Raw genomic sequence first — 21095 nt, forward strand, 5'->3', positions numbered from 1 at the left:
GACGTGTGTGTTCACTTTTAAGCAGAATATAGTCGCAGACGTGTGTGTTCAGTTTTGATGCAGCACACAGTCGCAGACGTGTGTGTTCACTTTTAAGCAGCACATAGTCGCAGACGTGTGTGTTCACTTTCGATGCAGAACATAGTCGCAGACGTGTGTGTTCACTTTTAAGCAGAACACAGTCGCAGACGTGTGTGTTCAGTTTCGATGCAGAACACAGTCGCAGACGTGTGTGTTCACTTTTAAGCAGAACACAGTCGCAGACGTGTGTGTTCAGTTTCGATGCAGAACACAGTCGCAGACGTGTGTGTTCAGTTTCGATGCAGAACACAGTCGCAGACGTGTGTGTTCACTTTTAAGCAGAACACAGTCGCAGACGTGTGTGTTCACTTTTAAGCAGCACATAGTCGCAGACGTGTGTGTTCACTTTCGATGCAGAACATAGTCGCAGACGTGTGTGTTCACTTTTAAGCAGCACATAGTCGCAGACGTGTGTGTTCAGTTTTATGCAGAACACAGTCGCAGACGTGTGTGTTCAGTTTCGATGCAGAACACAGTCGCAGACGTGTGTGTTCACTTTTAAGCAGAACACAGTCGCAGACGTGTGTGTTCAGTTTCGATGCAGAACACAGTCGCAGACGTGTGTGTTCAGTTTCGATGCAGAACACAGTCGCAGACGTGTGTGTTCACTTTTAAGCAGAACACAGTCGCAGACGTGTGTGTTCACTTTTAAGCAGAACACAGTCGCAGACGTGTGTGTTCAGTTTCGATGCAGAACACAGTCGCAGATGTGTGTGTTCACTTTTAAGCAGAACACAGTCGCAGACGTGTGTGTTCACTTTTAAGCAGAACACAGTCGCAGACGTGTGTGTTCACTTTTAAGCAGAACACAGTCGCAGACGTGTGTGTTCAGTTTCGATGCAGAACACAGTCGCAGACGTGTGTGTTCAGTTTCGATGCAGAACACAGTCGCAGACGTGTGTGTTCACTTTTAAGCAGAACACAGTCGCAGACGTGTGTGTTCAGTTTCGATGCAGAACACAGTCGCAGACGTGTGTGTTCACTTTTAAGCAGAACTAAAAGATCTGGTCTTTCCTCATATTTTTTGTCTATTTAGTTTATATTATTTTTTCTGCACTGCTGGAAATCAATATTTTTATTTTACACCATGATATATTAACTGTAACCATGGTGATGCTCACCTGACTGGCTGTGATGCTGCTCCTGCTCTGAGGTCCGCTGCTGCTCAGGCCGAAACAGTGAACTGAGCTGACAGGTGGAGGTGGGACCTTATATACGGTCCATCCTCGCGACACAGATCGGATTTCTGTGTAAAAATGTCCTATTGGTTCGCGTAAAATACGAGCCAATAGGAGATCACTACACAGAAAGCCATCATTTGCGATCTCTACACAGAATGTCACAACTGATGCCATTCTGTGTAGTAAACGCTGTTGGTTCGTGTTTAGGAGCCTCAACCACATCAGGCCGCCTCGCCCTCAGACACACGGAAGTTTAGTTCACAGTTCGGCCATTTCTGCCAGCCGACATCAGTGGTTAGCAGACGGTTCGTCCACAGCCGGTCAGGTGAGCAACACAAACCTGTTTTACTTAGTTGTTGGTCATTTATTGAGACAATCTGCAAAATAACAGGACAGAAACTTTAAGAACCAGGAGTTAGAATAACAACCAGTAGATAAACACTAAAGATCACAGACTGTGATAAGTCTGTAGTGGCGACTGTTGGTCAAACCAAACATCCTATAATATTTCAATCCATGCGCCATTACTGCACTGACATGACTGATGTCCCTACGCAGGCAAAAGAAGTCCGGTTTCCAAAACTTAAAGATTGATTTTTAGAGTTTTTGCCCCATTTACTGGAAAAGCAAATGTTTCCTGCTTCTTCTCCTTCTCTGGTGAAAAATAAAAAATCCACCGGTCCAACCCAGTATGCTGCTCCTAAACCAGTCCATATAGTTACTGTAAACGAACCCACAATTCTTCCTGTCTAACTTAAAAATGACAAAAACAAAGAAATGAAAAGTAAATAAATCAAATAACTAATTGATATAGAAATAACTCATCTAAAAAAAGTAAAGTAAACTAAGAATAAATTACTGTAATTTGTAGAATTCACTCACTGATATTTTCTCCACATAAATTGTAACAGACTGATTTTATTCTGAAGCTGTTTATAATGACACATTTTGAGCTGCAGAGAAACTAACGTCCTCTTCTCTCACTTCATCATTATCACCACAAGGTGGCAGTAATGATCGATTAAAACATTTGTTTTGCAAAATCTTTTTCGCCGTATTTTTTTTTTTTTTTTTGTTGCTAAATTTACTTGCATTCATTAATTTATATGATGGTTCATTGATTTGAGGAGTTCAGTTCACGAAACAATCTTTGATTTAAAAACAAACAAATGAGTTTCTGTTAGCAGAATCACTTTTCGGCACAGCGTTCAACATGACACCATGAGACTCACTCGGTTTGGCTTTCGTGTTCTTCCCCCTTTGTTTGAAGGACACACCCTTTATTGTACACGAGTGTGTTCAATTAGACAAGTCACGTGATGCGACACAATAATCCAATAATGATAAAAACAACAACAAATGAGAGCACAAAACATTCATAATGTCAACACCCCCACTTGCTCACATTTGGGTAACTTCCTCTGACTTAATATTTCAACCAAAATACATTGATGATACACCAAACATAAACATTTCATACTTCCTTAACTTAATCTTTGTTGCTGGTTTAGTTAGTACATCTGCAACCATTTCATTGGTTGGACAGTACTCTAGAAATACTTTTCCTTCATTTACAACTGATCTGACAAAATGATATTTAATATCAATATGTTTACATCTTTGTCTATATACAGGATTTTTGGCTAAGGATATGGTACCCTGATTGTCTTCATAAATCTTAGCTAAATAATCCAGACCATCCATGTTGAACAACAGTTGTTTCAAGTATAAGCATTCCTGTACAGTAGCAGCTAATGCCATGTACTCTGCTTCACATGTAGATAGAGCTACTGTAGGCTGTCTTTTGGTCTTCCATGAGACTAACGGACCATCTTTATTTAGACTCATACAGTAACCTGTTGTACTTCTTCGATCTGATACATCACCTGCCCAATCAGCATCACTGTATGCATATATAAGGTTATCACAGGCACCCCTTTTAAAACATAGTTCTTTATCTTGTGTACCTTTTAGATACCTGAAAACATGCTTTACAGTATTCCACTGCTTTGCGGTTGGGTTTGCAAAGTGCTGTGCCAGTTTACTTACTACATAGCTTAAATCTGGTCTTGTACATGTTGACAAATAGATTAAGCTTCCTACTGCCTCCCTGTATTTTCTGACATCACTCATTACTTCAGCATTATCAGCATAGTTGAGTTTCTGCTCACAAGGGGTAGTTCGTGGCTTACAGTTCTGCATGTGAAACTTTTCCAATATTTTCCTCACATACTTAGACTGTGACATTTTAACACTGTCAGCATCTTTCTCAAAGTCAATGCCAAGAAAATGTGTCAACTTTCCTAAGTCCTTCATCCTAAATTCGGATGCAAGTTTCTCTTTTACATCTCTAAGGATATTCATATCACTGGCAGCAATAATCAAATCATCGACCCATATAATGATGAACACAGTTTCAGTATCGGTGATCTTTGTGTAAACACAATGATCAGCAGGGTTTTGAACAAACTTGATTTCACATAGGTAGTCATGCAACATTTTGTTCCAGTTTCTGCCCGACTGTTTAAGTCCATAAAGAGATTTTTGCAGTTTATACACCAGTCTCTCATTTTCTTGAGATTCCTTCTTGTAGCCCTCTGGTTGTTCAATATAAAGTTCACAGTCGATTGGAGCATGTAAATATGCTGTCTTTACATCCATCTGGTGAACAAACATGTTCTCCTGTGCCACCTTTTGCATCAACACTCTGATGCTCGTCATGCTAGCAGTTGGTGAAAAGGTTTCATCATAGTTCATACCTTTCTTTTGACTGAATCCTTTAGCAACATATCTAGCCTTATATTTGTCTGATCCATCACTATTCTTTGATTGCATACACCCATTTACCCCCCACTACTGCTTTACCCTCAGGTAAGTTGGTCAGGGAAAAAGTAACATTGTCCATTAATGACTGCATTTCCTCATCCATTGCTGTAACCCACTCTTTTGCATTCACAGATGTTACAGCTTCTTTGTAGGTTTGAGGTACTCCACTTATCAGTCTGTAACAATAATCAATGTTGGCTATCTGCTCTTCATCATCAATGCTACATACATAGTCATCCAAATAACCTGGTTTCCTTCTTTCTCTGACAGGGTATCGCCTCTCAGGTTCTTCATGTTTTGTTGTGCGACTGGTACTCGCCATTGGTTCTTCTGTGCTCAGTTTATGGTCAGAAACATTTACTGGATCAGCTTCTGAAGTTTTGGTTGCTCTCGGACTAATTCTAATCATATCATCATCATCCAAAGTTACATCCGTCTCATTTTTCTCTCTGGATACAAATTCCACAAGCCTGTGTTTCTGAATTTTCCTGCTGTTTGGATAGTAGACCATATAGGCTGGACTGTTCTTGTCATACCCTATAAAAATGCCTTTTTCACACCTTGAATCCAGCTTCCTTTTCTCTTGTTTGTAAGTGTAACAAACGCATCCAAACTTGTGCATCCTAGAAATGCTAGGCTGTCTGCCAGTCAACATGAAATAAGGCGTTTGCTTTGTGCGATTATTAAAACATCTGTTTCGCACTACAGCAGCTGTCTGAACTGCATATGGCCATAACATTTTTGGTAACTCACCATCGATTAACATACATCTAGCCATGTCAAATAAAGTTCTCCAGTTCCGTTCCGCCGTACCATTTTGATGTGGAGAATATGGTGCTGAGGTCTCGTGTCTGATACCATTTCTGCTCAGTAATGCCTGATACTCTTTTCCTGTGAATTCTGTACCATTGTCTGACCTCGTACATTTAATCTTTCCATGTGGAGCCATGTCAGCAATAAACTTTTCAGTAGCTTGTACTGTGTCACTCTTGTTTTTCAAAAAGTATACAAAGACTGCACTGGAATAATCATCTGTGAAGGATAATGCATATCTGTGACCATCTTTGGATATTGGGTCTATAGGTCCTGCTAAATCTGTGTGGATCATTTCTAGTGGTTCTTTAGCTCTTGCATCTGGCTCCCTGTTCCTAGTTTGAACAAATTTTCCTTTTGTGCAGACTTCGCAATATGGCATTGGTTCACCTCTCCCTTTAATTTCCATGCCATGAACAACATTTTCTAGCTTCAGTACATCTCTATAATTGCAATGTCCAAGAATCTCATGCCAACTTTGTAAGTCATAACATTTTTTACACTGATCACCACATTCACTGTCCATCGTTTGTAAGTAATACAATTTGTTACATACGTGAATGGGGAACTTGGTATTGTCTCTGAGAAGAACGTTCTTTCCTTCTTTGAAGATCACCGTTGCTCCGCTGGATGTTGCAGCTTTCACTGAGAAGATGTCTTGCGGATATGAAGGGATGTACAATGCGTTCCTCAGCACCGTTTTAAGACGTCGACCTCTGCTGTCGATCAAACACACTTCCGCGTCTCCTCGTTGCTTAGCAACCCCAAAACACCTGGATCCATCAGCCAATTCCACGCAGTGCGTCTCGGCCTGGAAACTTTCATCAAGCTTCCGAAACTTCCTGATGTCGGTGATTATGTGCGACGTCGCACCAGCGTCCACCATCAGACCTCTCCTCTTGATGTCGTCCACTTGCGTGTCAGCGTCGCTCACCCGGAAAGCAAACTCTTTGTCGCCGCTCGTCTCTTCGGCTACTTTCCGTGCGTTGTCCCGTTGTTTTCTCCGTCTGCAGGTTGCGTTACTGTGACTGTTATTCTTACAGTAACTGCACCACTGCTTCCGCTGGCAGGTTCTGCTTATGTGGCCTTTCATCCCACATTTAAAGCACACGATCTCAGAACCTCCTGCTCCAGGATCATTTGCACCTCTTGGTGCGCACTTCATGCCAGAATGTGCTTTAGCTTTCATCACATTGTCCTCAGATACTGTGGCACGCATATTTTCAATGTCCTCAAAACTTCTGAGTTTAGTCTTAAACTCTGCAAAAGTCAATGTATCACCATCTTCGCTTTGAGTGATATAAATAGCAAATGGCCTAAATGTCTCTGGAAGTCCTTTCAGGACCATGGCGATCAGAAGTCCGTCGCTCAGCTCCTCACCTGCACTCCTTAAAGCGGTGATCGCTGTCTCAGCTCTGATGATGTACTCGGTAACCGACTCACAGGGTGATTTCTGCAGTGACGTCAGCTCAGTATACAGGTTAATCACTCTGGCTTTCCTTTACCGGCGTAATGGGCCCGCAGGATTCCAAGCGCCGCACGTCCGTCGTCTGCCGCGTCATGCATGATAAGTGATAGACTCTTGTCATCCAAAAACTGAATGAGCTCTGCATAAGCCTCAGCGTTTTTCTTCACGTCTTCCTCTTCATCGTCATCATCGGAGGGGCTTGTCAAATTGTCTGTTTCAGCCCTTGCAAACGAAGATGTCCTAAAAACTTTGTTTCCCATAGTTCGTAATTTTTCTCGTCTCCATCAAAGAGAAGTCTTGACCAGCGGCTGTGTGCCATGTCTTTTTCTCTTCTGTTCATTTTCCTTGTTTACTTACACAACAGGTGTTCACTGTCTGTCGGGACATTCACTCGTTTCTTCATTGATCCTGGGCCCATAACCTGTTAGCAGAATCACTTTTCGGCACAGCGTTCAACGTGACACCATGAGACTCACTCGGTTTGGCTTTCGTGTTCTTCCCCCTTTGTTTGAAGGACACACCCTTTATTGTACACGAGTGTGTTCAATTAGACAAGTCACGTGATGTGACGCACAATAATCCAATAATGATAAAAACAACAACAAATGAGAGCACAAAACATTCATAATGTCAACAGTTTCTCTGAGAAAAATGATGCCTGAAAAACACTGATATAAATCTGAGAAAAAAAAAACACATAACGTTGTTAAAGCAGTAATGAAGAAATAATATTTTGTGTAAACAAATGTTTCAGATTAGTTTTAAAAGTCCTCTAACTTCTAATGTAGTTATTAAAACTTCCTTCTGAAATTTGCTACCCGTTTTCATTTTACTTTTTATTCTCTTTAGTGTTTATGAAATGTACATAAATGTGTAAGTTTATAGTGTTAAACAAATGTCAAAAATTGTACATAAGACATTAATTGAAATATCAGAGTTTTTATACATTAGTTTTTATTTCAATAATCAAATTAAACATTTTCACGTATTAAAGTTTCACATTTTCTCTGCAGAAATGATCAAAACTATTTTCTAATTCACAGTTTCATCTTTTCCCAGAGTTTAGTTGTTCTAAAGTTTTGTTTGATCAAAGGAACAAATACATTTTTAGTGATTTAAATCTGGATTTTAAAAAAAGAAGAGCTGCCGTTTCACAGCTGAAATGTGTCGTTTTGTCCACATGGTGGCGCTCTAAGCTCTGACTAAAAGCTGCTCAGCAGTGAAAGTTAGTTTTTCTCCTCCTTTCTCAGGTTTCTGTCTTTATTCAGTTATTCACTCTGTCAAATTGCCCCAGGGCAGCTGTGGATACTATCCAGTATTTGTCACCATTAGTGTGTGTGTGTGTGTGTGTGTGTGTGTGTGTGTGTGTGTGTGTGTGTGTGTGTGTGTGTGTGAATGGATGAATAACTGAAAGCAGTGTGAAGCAGTTTGGAATCACCAAGACTTGATAAAGGGTTTATAGAAATGGTAAATTAGAGCTCTAATTTGTTATTTCACAAATATATTTAAAAAAAATAGTTTCATAATAATTTTGTGAAATAAAATACCTTAAGAATTGTTTTGCTTTTTCATCATAGATCTTGACAATCAGAGTGTTGGGTCATTGCTTCTGTGTAGAAAAGTTATAAATACGTATATTGAGGTTTCATTACAGAACTGTTATTTCCAAATATCTGAGGTTGTCTTTTTAAACTTACTTTCTCACAGTTGATATTTTTTGATTAAACAATTTTTTCTGCATTTTTTGGTATTTAATAATGAATCTCAGTGAAGCTCTCATTGTTTGTTTCCATTTTAATGTCTAATTATGAGACAATCTGCTCTTTATTGGGGATGCTGGTCAGATTACTGAAACATGTCCCTAAACAGGGAGAATATATGTATTTTAAATTAATTAAAACTGTTTGGGGTTTGTTGTATTTAGATATTTATACATGTTGAATTGTATTTACTAGAGACTAATGAGAGAATGTTGAAGATACAAGAGAGATGTTCTGGATTTCTTTTTATTTGTATTTTATTTAAGATCGGCTTTATTAATATTTTTATATAATATTTTTCTGAAACTAGTTCAAACTAAGTCTGCCCCCTATCGGCGGCAGGTGGCACTGCAGGTTAGAAACATTCTGTTGGTTTATTTGCTCTTCTTTCCTGAAAACTGTCTGAAAGTTGCTTCTAATCAGCAGATAGGAATTTATTATGATTAGAAACAGTTCAGCAAACTACAGAAATTGATTCCATTAAATAAAACCTGCTGATCATCTACCTGCTCCTTTAAGAGAAACAGGAGGAATGATGACGTAACAAGGGGGCTGGGCTAATCAGCTGCTTCCAGAAGCAGGAAGTTCAGGAAGATTTTCTTCTCCGGTCTTCAACACGGAACATCTTCATGGTCGGTTTTAGTTCATGTTTGCAGATTTAAAGGGTTTAAAAAGTTCAGACATTAAATTACAGTTTAGTTGATGTTGGAACAAAGTTTTAGCAGCAATATTTGTACGAGTCTTCATGTTTCTGAGCAAGTTTGTTTCGCTTTTTTCTCTGTTCTTATCTGCGCTTTTATTACATGAAACTGTTTTATATTAATAGCAACGGTATAAACTATGGAGGTTTTGACTGAACAAGATTAAATACATGAGAATTTCTCGCCATGTGTTGATGTTCGTAATGCACACAGATTTATTTTTATATCACTGCGATGTTTTTGTGCATAAAGGTTTCGGTGCGAAGGTCATTTCAGCTTTTAATGATTAAATGCACAATAATTTCTCTATAAGTTATTTACGGTGGAAAAACTTCCGTTTCTGTGACATAACGATATTGAGTTAATTAACACGTTTAGTTTCAGTTTGGTCAAACATGTTTTTAGAATAATGAACATTTCTTTCTTTCTTGTCAGTTTTCTGCTGGGATTTTAAACTAAGCGTAAACTTAAGCTAAGCTTAAACTTTAAGATAAACTAATTAAGTGTCTGCAGATCTGATCAGTCAAAATTAAAACTTAAAATCCTCCATTTTGATTTCGGCTGATCTGGACGCCATATTAAAGTAACGATACCAGGAAACAAATAGACGAAGATTATTAGCCAATTGGTCTTAAGTCTGCAGATAAACTGTATCAACATGTGATCAGAGTTGAGTAGTAACTAGTTACATTTACTCAGTTATATTTACTTTAACGTTTTAGAACAAAAGTACTTTTATGAGTATTTTTACTATGCTGTACTTTTTGCTTTTATATGAGTCATTTTATTATGAAGTATTTCTGACCTTACTTGAGAAAAATTTCTGGATTTTCTACCCACTGAATGTAAAACAAACATGTTTTAACCAAAATTTCACCAGACAGACACTCACCTGCAGCTTTTGTTACATTTTCATCAGTTTTTATTGAAAGAAACTGATTTAGAAAAGTTTTCTTTTGCCTAATTTGTTTTTGTTATTTGTATAAATTATTGTTATTTTGGTCCTTAAAATACCAGAATTTCCACTTAACTTTATATTTTGGTCAATTTTTGGCTATTCAGTTAACATTAGAGAACTAATGTATATAATTAATGTGTTTATTTCTAACAGAGCATCGATGCTGAACCGGACCACTTCCTGTCTCCTGGTTCTGATTCTGTGTTCTGCTGCTCTGGGTGAGAATCTGACCTTATCTGAAAATATGACTGAATATTTTAAACTGAACTTTAACTCAGAGCATGAAGGACGTCTCAGGTTTCTTCAGGAATAATTACACTCTGAGTTAGCACATCTGATATCACTGGATCTATTTCCTGTCAGTGTTTTGATCAGAACTTTTCATCTGAGCTGTGAAAGAAACTTTTACCTGAAGCTTCATGAGAAAATGTTTTAAATCGTCCGTCAGCATCTGAAACATCACATCCTGGATATTGAAGGTTTATTTTTAAGATGAACCCAAACCTGCAGCTAAACATGCAGGACAGCCGTCCACTGGGACAGGAACTGGACACATCACTGCTGCAGTCAGAGACGTAAACTTCCCCTGGTTGATTTTATCTTCAAACTAACTAGTTCCACTTTAAGCTGAAAAAAGCAAAACTTCTAGGAGTAGTTTTACTACATTATGGTTTAATATTATTAAGAATCATTGCTGCTCTTGAGTAAAACTTCTGGATACTCTTGCCAACAAAAATAACTTTAATGAAGAAAGAAATAAAAAGCTATTTTCACCCAAACTGTACGAGACACAGGCACACAGTTTATGTTGAAGTGAGACCTCTTGTTTTTATACCAACTTTGATTCTGTGGTGCCATTAGAGGAGATTAATAAAATACAGTAAACCCAATAAATTGTCACTGGAACTGGATTACCTTGTTCTAACATACATTACCTATTATGAGTATTAATTTTATACAAAATTTGATATTGTAAGAAAATAATTTGTTATTTTAGATATTTTAGATGTTGAATTTTGCTTACTAAACGCTAATAAATGATAATGAAATCAAAAGTCGGTTATTGTGATTTGCTTTAGATCTTCTTTAAGCTCTTTAGTATGAGACACATTTCTTCAAAAAACAGAAGAAATGTGAATCCAGCGTTTATGTTTGTGTTTTTACTGGACTTAATAAGATGAAACACCAACAAATATTCAGATCCAAAACTAATACAAAGTGATGGTTAAAAGTCTGTGTTACCTTTAGAGAGTCAGACTTACATTTACCAAATGCTTCCATCCTTTTTAAACTAATTAGTCAACAGCCAATCAGAAGGCACCGTGTAAAAGAATTAACATTTTTATTTTCTTCAAATAGCAGAGTAACAACTGTAACAAAATAACATTTTGGAGGTAAAGGTGTTTGGAGAAACCAGCCTCAGCAGCCCAACCCCTCCCAGTGTGAGGCACGGTGGTGGAGGTGTGATGATGCATCAGAACTACTTCATCAAAGTGTTTCTCAGGATTTGTGTTGTCATTTCTTCCTTCTGTCTCTTTCTGACTCCTGCAGGAAAATCTCTGCCCACCTTGAATGAAACTCTGGACGTCTACGAGGCAGAGGAGCACTCGAACGCCACACTGACATGGATCCGTCCGGATCCGAACGCCACGCCGCCTGACTGGCTCTACATCGACCTGAGTAGCATGGAGCCGCTGAGGAGGATTTATCGGTTCGACAGCAGAGTTCAGCCTGAGACCTACACAGATGATGAGTTCAAAGGTCGACTGCATTGTGACCCCCAGCTGGTCGGGAACGGACGGATCCGGTGTCTCCTGACTGACGTGAGGCTGAGCGACGCGGGTCGGTATCAGTGGTACGTCGTCACTGATGGAGGAAGAAACCTTAGAGACTGGGAGCTTGTAGTCAGAGGTGAGTTTTAATCTTCATTTTCTGGTATTTTTTATGTTTTCCACTTTATTATAAGGTCTGGAAAGCTGTGTTTTCATTACAAATGTTGGCAAAACTGTTTTTGATATTTCACCAATGTAAAAAAAAAAGAAACACAATTTTGAGGTTGCTGTGTTTCCATTAAATAGGAAATGCAATTAAAATCACATGTGAATAAGTTTGTTCATGTGATAACTCATTAAAAACATGGATGAGTCAGATGTAAATATTCAGATATATTAATAATCCAGCCGTGAAGCTCATCATCTTTTTGCTCAGTTTTTATGGTCAGTGGAAAAGCAGCTGTGGTCAAAAGACCTGCAGATGAAAGAAAACTGAAAAATATTGTTACAAATATGCACAAAACTTTGTCAATATTCTAAAAAACATAACTTTGCAGTGGCGGTTTTTCCATTAAAGAAGAAACATAATTAAAAATGACATGAATAAGTTTGTTTACATGATAAGTATTTAAAAACTCACTGCCATCATTCTTCTTCCACTTCCTCTGACTTCTCACTTTTTTCTTCATCCTGAAGATAGAAACATCTTTTCCAAACCCGTTTTTCCAAAATTGGGTTATTTCTGTTAAGCAAATTTCCTTTTGCAGTTCCAATTTGTACAGTTTTAACATCAGTGGAGACGCAGCTACTGATTTATTCTTGATTCTTCTCTTTGCAGCTTCCATTCCTCAAACCCAGGAGGAAACCCAAGAGCCAGTGGATCGCGGGAGGTTTGGACTTTGTGTTGGTTTGGGTTTGTTTCTGCTGGCAGCTGGAGGACTCGCCCTGCAGTGTGTTGCTAGTTCAGGTTTCAGGTTGAGCTCAATCATCTCCAGGTTTAGAGGGAAGTAAGACATAGATTAACCAAAATTAACAATCAGAATCATTCCCAACGTTTTTTTTATTTTTTTATTATGACCCGATCATCTATTGGAGGAGACCTAATGACCTAATGACCTTATGACCTTATGGCCTTATGGCCGTATGGCTGTATGGCCTCCCCAAAGATCGTCCCGTCTTCAGCTGTGTGTTTTCTGGTTTCCAGAAACTGAGAAGTGAGTTCTGGAGAATGAACAGAACTTGTTCTGGAAATGTTTTGGTTCATTACAAATGCACTTTGCACTTTTACGGCAGCGTTACAGAAACTGCGCTGCTATCAGTGGAATCATTGGTAGGAAATGTTACACTGACAAAACAGTTTCTACCTCATAGATGTAGCGCATAAACATGGCCGACCGTAGTCTTTCCTTTAACACAAAGGTTGATGGGACGATTTTCTGCCATGACAGGTTGTGGCCACAACCTGAACTAGCTACCTCGACGGCTCGGCTGGTACCGGGGAATGTAGACTGAAGTCTTATTTTAGCCAAAAATAAGCTTGTTTACAGTACGGCAATGCACTGAACAAGGTCAGTGTTGCTGAGGTTTCACTGTGAGGCTTCACTCAACAAGTGTCAATAAGCAACAAGCTGAATACTTGAATAAGCTACCTCCATGGAGGAAATGGTATGATCCGATTTCCATGACTGTAAAGCAGTAAACATGGCGGACCATGCATGGCTCATCCTTCAGTTCAGCGGTTTGAGGCAGAGCCGCTGAGCGAGCCAAAGTCTCTTTGGCCGGAGACGGAAAACTAGATCACGTCTGATACGCTTTAAGCTGTTAGATTGATCATAGAGGAGAAGTGCATTGTGGGAAATGGTATTTTGAGGAACAAAAGAAGTGCCAAGATGCCAGAAATGCATAGAAATGCATAAACTACTGACCATCTTAGTCTGAAAGAAGACTGCTGCCCCCTGGTGGTCAGAAAGTGTGGAATGAGTTTTAGTGAAGGAATGAAACTTATTTGGAAAGTTCAACAATGTTGAATTACTCACAAATGCACGTTAATAACCTGATGGTGCTCCTCGAGTTGGCATTTAGGGAGGAACGATTGAAGAAAATCTTCCTTTCCCCTAAAAATGATCCGATTTCCATGACTGTAAAGTAGTAAACATGGCGGACCATGCATGGCTCATCCTTCAGTTCAGCGGTTTGAGGCAGAGCCGCTGAGCGAGCCAAAGTCTCTTTGGCCGGAGACGGAAAACTAGATCACATCTGATACGCTTCAAGCTGTTAGATTGATCATAGAGGAGAAGTGCATTGTGGGAAATGGTATTTTGAGGAACAAAAGAAGTGCCAAGATGCCAGAAATGCATAGAAATGCATAAACTACTGACCATCTTAGTCTGAAAGAAGACTGCTGCCCCCTGGTGGTCAGAAAGTGTGGAATGAGTTTTAGAGAAGGAATGAAACTTATTTGGAAAGTTCAACAATGTTGAATTACTCACAAATGCACGTTAATAACCTGATGGTGCTCCTCGAGTTGGCATTTAGGGAGGAACGATTGAACAAAATCTTCCTTTCCCCTAAAAATGATCCGATTTCCATGACTGTAATGTAGTAAACATGGTGGACCATGCATGGCTCATCCTTCAGTTCAGCGGTTTGAGGCAGAGCCGCTGAGCGAGCCAAAGTCTCTTTGGCCGGAGACGGAAAACTAGATCACGTCTGATACGCTTTAAGTTGTTAGATTGATCATAGAGGAGAAGTGCATTGTGGGAAATGGTATTTTGAGGAACAAAAGAAGTGCCAAGATGCCAGAAATGCATAGAAATGCATAAACTACTGACCATCTTAGTCTGAAAGAAGACTGCTGCCCCCTGGTGGTCAGAAGTGTAGAATGAGTTTTAGAGAAGGAATGAAACTTATTTGGAAAGTTCAACAATGTTGAATTACTCACAAATGCACGTTAATAACCTGATGGTGCTCCTCGAGTTGGCATTTAGGGAGGAACGATTGAACAAAATCTTCCTTTCCCCTAAAAATGATCCGATTTCCATGACTGTAAAGTAGTAAACATGGCGGACCATGCATGGCTCATCCTTCAGTTCAGCGGTTTGAGGCAGAGCCGCTGAGCGAGCCAAAGTCTCTTTGGCCGGAGACGGAAAACTAGATCACGTCTGATACGCTTTAAGCTGTTAGATTGATCATAGAGGAGAAGTGCATTGTGGGAAATGGTATTTTGAGGAACAAAAGAAGTGCCAAGATGCCAGAAATGCATAGAAATGCATAAACTACTGACCATCTTAGTCTGAAAGAAGACTGCTGCCCCCTGGTGGTCAGAAAGTGTGGAATGAGTTTTAGTGAAGGAATGAAACTTATTTGGAAAGTTCAACAATGTTGAATTACTCACAAATGCACGTTAATAACCTGATGGTGCTCCTCGAGTTGGCATTTAGGGAGGAACGATTGAAGAAAATCTTCCTTTCCCCTAAAAATGATCCGATTTCCATGACTGTAAAGTAGTAAACATGGCGGACCATGCATGGCTCATCCTTCAGTTCAGCGGTTTGAGGCAGAGCCGCTGAGCGAGCCAAAGTCTCTTTGGCCGGAGACGGAAAACTAGATCACATCTGATACGCTTCAAGCTGTTAGATTGATCATAGAGGAGAAGTGCATTGTGGGAAATGGTATTTTGAGGAACAAAAGAAGTGCCAAGATGCCAGAAATGCATAGAAATGCATAAACTACTGACCATCTTAGTCTGAAAGAAGACTGCTGCCCCCTGGTGGTCAGAAAGTGTGGAATGAGTTTTAGAGAAGGAATGAAACTTATTTGGAAAGTTCAACAATGTTGAATTACTCACAAATGCACGTTAATAACCTGATGGTGCTCCTCGAGTTGGCATTTAGGGAGGAACGATTGAACAAAATCTTCCTTTCCCCTAAAAATGATCCGATTTCCATGACTGTAATGTAGTAAACATGGTGGACCATGCATGGCTCATCCTTCAGTTCAGCGGTTTGAGGCAGAGCCGCTGAGCGAGCCAAAGTCTCTTTGGCCGGAGACGGAAAACTAGATCACGTCTGATACGCTTTAAGTTGTTAGATTGATCATAGAGGAGAAGTGCATTGTGGGAAATGGTATTTTGAGGAACAAAAGAAGTGCCAAGATGCCAGAAATGCATAGAAATGCATAAACTACTGACCATCTTAGTCTGAAAGAAGACTGCTGCCCCCTGGTGGTCAGAAGTGTAGAATGAGTTTTAGAGAAGGAATGAAACTTATTTGGAAAGTTCAACAATGTTGAATTACTCACAAATGCACGTTAATAACCTGATGGTGCTCCTCGAGTTGGCATTTAGGGAGGAACGATTGAACAAAATCTTCCTTTCCCCTAAAAATGATCCGATTTCCATGACTGTAAAGTAGTAAACATGGCGGACCATGCATGGCTCATCCTTCAGTTCAGCGGTTTGAGGCAGAGCCGCTGAGCGAGCCAAAGTCTCTTTGGCCGGAGACGGAAAACTAGATCACGTCTGATACGCTTTAAGCTGTTAGATTGATCATAGAGGAGAAGTGCATTGTGGGAAATGGTATTTTGAGGAACAAAAGAAGTGCCAAGATGCCAGAAATGCATAGAAATGCATAAACTACTGACCATCTTAGTCTGAAAGAAGACTGCTGCCCCCTGGTGGTCAGAAAGTGTGGAATGAGTTTTAGTGAAGGAATGAAACTTATTTGGAAAGTTCAACAATGTTGAATTACTCACAAATGCACGTTAATAACCTGATGGTGCTCCTCGAGTTGGCATTTAGGGAGGAACGATTGAAGAAAATCTTCCTTTCCCCTAAAAATGATCCGATTTCCATGACTGTAAAGCAGTAAACATGGCGGACCATGCATGGCTCATCCTTCAGTTCAGCGGTTTGAGGCAGAGCCGCTGAGCGAGCCAAAGTCTCTTTGGCCGGAGACGGAAAACTAGATCACATCTGATACGCTTCAAGCTGTTAGATTGATCATAGAGGAGAAGTGCATTGTGGGAAATGGTATTTTGAGGAACAAAAGAAGTGCCAAGATGCCAGAAATGCATAGAAATGCATAAACTACTGACCATCTTAGTCTGAAAGAAGACTGCTGCCCCCTGGTGGTCAGAAAGTGTGGAATGAGTTTTAGAGAAGGAATGAAACTTATTTGGAAAGTTCAACAATGTTGAATTACTCACAAATGCACGTTAATAACCTGATGGTGCTCCTCGAGTTGGCATTTAGGGAGGAACGATTGAACAAAATCTTCCTTTCCCCTAAAAATGATCCGATTTCCATGACTGTAATGTAGTAAACATGGTGGACCATGCATGGCTCATCCTTCAGTTCAGCGGTTTGAGGCAGAGCCGCTGAGCGAGCCAAAGTCTCTTTGGCCGGAGACGGAAAACTAGATCACGTCTGATACGCTTTAAGTTGTTAGATTGATCATAGAGGAGAAGTGCATTGTGGGAAATGGTATTTTGAGGAACAAAAGAAGTGCCAAGATGCCAGAAATGCATAGAAATGCATAAACTACTGACCATCTTAGTCTGAAAGAAGACTGCTGCCCCCTGGTGGTCAGAAGTGTAGAATGAGTTTTAGAGAAGGAATGAAACTTATTTGGAAAGTTCAACAATGTTGAATTACTCACAAATGCACGTTAATAACCTGATGGTGCTCCTCGAGTTGGCATTTAGGGAGGAACGATTGAACAAAATCTTCCTTTCCCCTAAAAATGATCCGATTTCCATGACTGTAAAGTAGTAAACATGGCGGACCATGCATGGCTCATCCTTCAGTTCAGCGGTTTGAGGCAGAGCCGCTGAGCGAGCCAAAGTCTCTTTGGCCGGAGACGGAAAACTAGATCACGTCTGATACGCTTTAAGCTGTTAGATTGATCATAGAGGAGAAGTGCATTGTGGGAAATGGTATTTTGAGGAACAAAAGAAGTGCCAAGATGCCAGAAATGCATAGAAATGCATAAACTACTGACCATCTTAGTCTGAAAGAAGACTGCTGCCCCCTGGTGGTCAGAAAGTGTGGAATGAGTTTTAGTGAAGGAATGAAACTTATTTGGAAAGTTCAACAATGTTGAATTACTCACAAATGCACGTTAATAACCTGATGGTGCTCCTCGAGTTGGCATTTAGGGAGGAACGATTGAAGAAAATCTTCCTTTCCCCTAAAAATGATCCGATTTCCATGACTGTAAAGCAGTAAACATGGCGGACCATGCATGGCTCATCCTTCAGTTCAGCGGTTTGAGGCAGAGCCGCTGAGCGAGCCAAAGTCTCTTTGGCCGGAGACGGAAAACTAGATCACATCTGATACGCTTCAAGCTGTTAGATTGATCATAGAGGAGAAGTGCATTGTGGGAAATGGTATTTTGAGGAACAAAAGAAGTGCCAAGATGCCAGAAATGCATAGAAATGCATAAACTACTGACCATCTTAGTCTGAAAGAAGACTGCTGCCCCCTGGTGGTCAGAAAGTGTGGAATGAGTTTTAGAGAAGGAATGAAACTTATTTGGAAAGTTCAACAATGTTGAATTACTCACAAATGCACGTTAATAACCTGATGGTGCTCCTCGAGTTGGCATTTAGGGAGGAACGATTGAACAAAATCTTCCTTTCCCCTAAAAATGATCCGATTTCCATGACTGTAATGTAGTAAACATGGTGGACCATGCATGGCTCATCCTTCAGTTCAGCGGTTTGAGGCAGAGCCGCTGAGCGAGCCAAAGTCTCTTTGGCCGGAGACGGAAAACTAGATCACGTCTGATACGCTTTAAGTTGTTAGATTGATCATAGAGGAGAAGTGCATTGTGGGAAATGGTATTTTGAGGAACAAAAGAAGTGCCAAGATGCCAGAAATGCATAGAAATGCATAAACTACTGACCATCTTAGTCTGAAAGAAGACTGCTGCCCCCTGGTGGTCAGAAGTGTAGAATGAGTTTTAGAGAAGGAATGAAACTTATTTGGAAAGTTCAACAATGTTGAATTACTCACAAATGCACGTTAATAACCTGATGGTGCTCCTCGAGTTGGCATTTAGGGAGGAACGATTGAACAAAATCTTCCTTTCCCCTAAAAATGATCCGATTTCCATGACTGTAAAGTAGTAAACATGGCGGACCATGCATGGCTCATCCTTCAGTTCAGCGGTTTGAGGCAGAGCCGCTGAGCGAGCCAAAGTCTCTTTGGCCGGAGACGGAAAACTAGATCACGTCTGATACGCTTTAAGCTGTTAGATTGATCATAGAGGAGAAGTGCATTGTGGGAAATGGTATTTTGAGGAACAAAAGAAGTGCCAAGATGCCAGAAATGCATAGAAATGCATAAACTACTGACCATCTTAGTCTGAAAGAAGACTGCTGCCCCCTGGTGGTCAGAAAGTGTGGAATGAGTTTTAGAGAAGGAATGAAACTTATTTGGAAAGTTCAACAATGTTGAATTACTCACAAATGCTCGTTAATAACCTGATGGTGCTCCTCGAGTTGGCATTTAGGGAGGAACGATTGAACAAAATCTTCCTTTCCCCTAAAAATGATCCGATTTCCATGACTGTAAAGTAGTAAACATGGCGGACCATGCATGGCTCATCCTTCAGTTCAGCGGTTTGAGGGAGAGCCGCTGAACGAGTCAAAGTCTCGTTGGCCGGAGACGGAAAACTAGATCACGTCTGATACGCTTTAAGCTATTAGATTGATCATAGAGGAGAAGTGCATTGTGGGAAATGGTATTTTGAGGAACAAAAGAAGTGCCAAGATGCCAGAAATGCATAGAAATGCATAAACTACTGACCATCTTAGTCTGAAAGAAGACTGCTGCCCCCTGGTGGTCAGAAAGTGTGGAATGAGTTTTAGAGAAGGAATGAAACTTATTTGGAAAGTTCAACAATGTTGAATTACTCACAAATGCACGTTAATAACCTGATGGTGCTCCTCGAGTTGGCATTTAGGGAGGAACGATTGAAGAAAATCTTCCTTTCCCCTAAAAATGATCCGATTTCCATGACTGTAATGTAGTAAACATGGTGGACCATGCATGGCTCATCCTTCAGTTCAGCGGTTTGAGGCAGAGCCGCTGAGCGAGCCAAAGTCTCTTTGGCCGGAGACGGAAAACTAGATCACATCTGATACGCTTCAAGCTGTTAGATTGATCATAGAGGAGAAGTGCATTGTGGGAAATGGTATTTTGAGGAACAAAAGAAGTGCCAAGATGCCAGAAATGCATAGAAATGCATAAACTACTGACCATCTTAGTCTGAAAGAAGACTGCTGCCCCCTGGTGGTCAGAAAGTGTGGAATGAGTTTTAGAGAAGGAATAAAACTTATTTGGAAAGTTCAACAATGTTGAATTACTCACACATGCACGTTAATAACCTGATGGTGCTCCTCGAGTTGGCATTTAGGGAGGAACGATTGAACAAAATCTTCCTTTAAGCTGTTAGATTGATCATTGAGGAGAAGTGCATTGTGGGAAATGGTATTTTGAGAAAGAAAATTAAAAATACCAGGTATTCAAAGGTGCATTAACTACTGATCATCTGAGTCGGAATGACTGCTGCCCTCTGGTGGTCAGAAAGTGGAAAATGAACTGAACTGGAAACACACAGCGATAAATAAAATGTTTAGTTCAGCATCAGTTTCAAGAACTGAACTTCAGATGTTACAGCTTATTATTGCTAATATTGAGACAATAATCATGATGATGTTTCAAGTCCCTGAATCGACGACTCAGCTGCCATGATGTTCAGTTTCAGTTCAAAGCAGCAGAACAGATAAAAATGCTGAATGAACTTGAGATGATTTTTGTTTCTAAATCAAAGAATCTGATCTTCAGATCTTTAAACTGAGTTTTCAACATGATGACGACCTGCTGGCTTGATGCACAACTGGCTTCATAAAAATCAACAAAAACAAACAAATGATCATTTCTGGCTGTTAAAACATAAAAAAATATTCATTAGGATCAAATGTTGACCTGATTGGTTTCATTATTCTATATAATCTGTTGGTGGTTCAATACATGAACTTTAATTCTCCAGATTCTTTCAATAAACTTTATTGATCACTGATGTGACAGACAGTCTGAGCATCAAACCAGCAGCTTTACTCTCATAATGAATGAAATTTTTTCTCTTTCTGTAATTTACTCTCATGTTACATTTTATACATTAGCAGAATACTTCTTCATCATATTCATGTTTTTGCAAACTCACAAAGTTTAGATTTCTGATCTTTATGGTAAATTCAAAGAAACATTCCCAAACTGAAAAGATTGTCTTCATGCTTTCCTGTAACTTTGATGTCAGTGAATCAATAAACTGATTGTAAACATCTGTCTGTGTGAACTTGTTTAGTTTTAAAGGTAAATTTCTACATGCAGTCTGTAAAAATCTCAGAACTTCTGGAAAATATTGGTTTCTTTTATCAGTTTTGAAAAAATGTTGAGATTAAGACGTAAATATTTACTTAAATATTTGCTCAGATTTTTTTTGTATTTACTATAAAATTATAGAAATAG

General features: G+C 39.7%; 1 protein-coding gene across 2 annotated transcripts; it reads left to right on the plus strand.

Moving 5' to 3' along the window:
• The first annotated feature begins 1417 nt into the window (after positions 1 to 1417).
• LOC148154256 (uncharacterized) lies at positions 1418 to 20910 on the plus strand. Of its 2 annotated transcripts, none has more exons than XM_088015155.1 (4): positions 1418 to 1587; positions 9942 to 10006; positions 11340 to 11699; positions 12399 to 20910. In XM_088015155.1, exons 2-4 carry the CDS (start codon positions 9949 to 9951, stop codon positions 12569 to 12571), a joined length of 591 nt encoding a protein of 196 aa, XP_087871281.1. In that variant the 5' UTR covers positions 1418 to 1587; positions 9942 to 9948; the 3' UTR covers positions 12572 to 20910. The 2 variants fall into 2 exon arrangements, with proteins under 2 accessions (XP_087871281.1, XP_087871280.1); XM_088015154.1 differs by lacking the exon at positions 1418 to 1587 and adding an exon at positions 8648 to 8761.
• Positions 20911 to 21095: the final 185 nt, after the last annotated feature.

Source organism: Poecilia mexicana, unplaced genomic scaffold, assembly GCF_051168715.1.
Source record: "Poecilia mexicana isolate PSO_F unplaced genomic scaffold, ASM5116871v1 scaffold_18, whole genome shotgun sequence".
Lineage (NCBI taxonomy): Eukaryota > Metazoa > Chordata > Actinopteri > Cyprinodontiformes > Poeciliidae > Poecilia > Poecilia mexicana.

Coding starts and splice junctions, on each gene's coding strand:
- LOC148154256 (XM_088015155.1), top strand. CDS start 9,949: ATGCTGAACCGGACCACTTCCTGTCTCCTGGTTCTGATTCTGTGTTCT. Junction 10,007..11,339: donor TCTGTGTTCTGCTGCTCTGG/GTGAGAATCTGA, acceptor TGACTCCTGCAG/GAAAATCTCTGCCCACCTTG. Junction 11,700..12,398: donor CTGGGAGCTTGTAGTCAGAG/GTGAGTTTTAAT, acceptor TTCTCTTTGCAG/CTTCCATTCCTCAAACCCAG.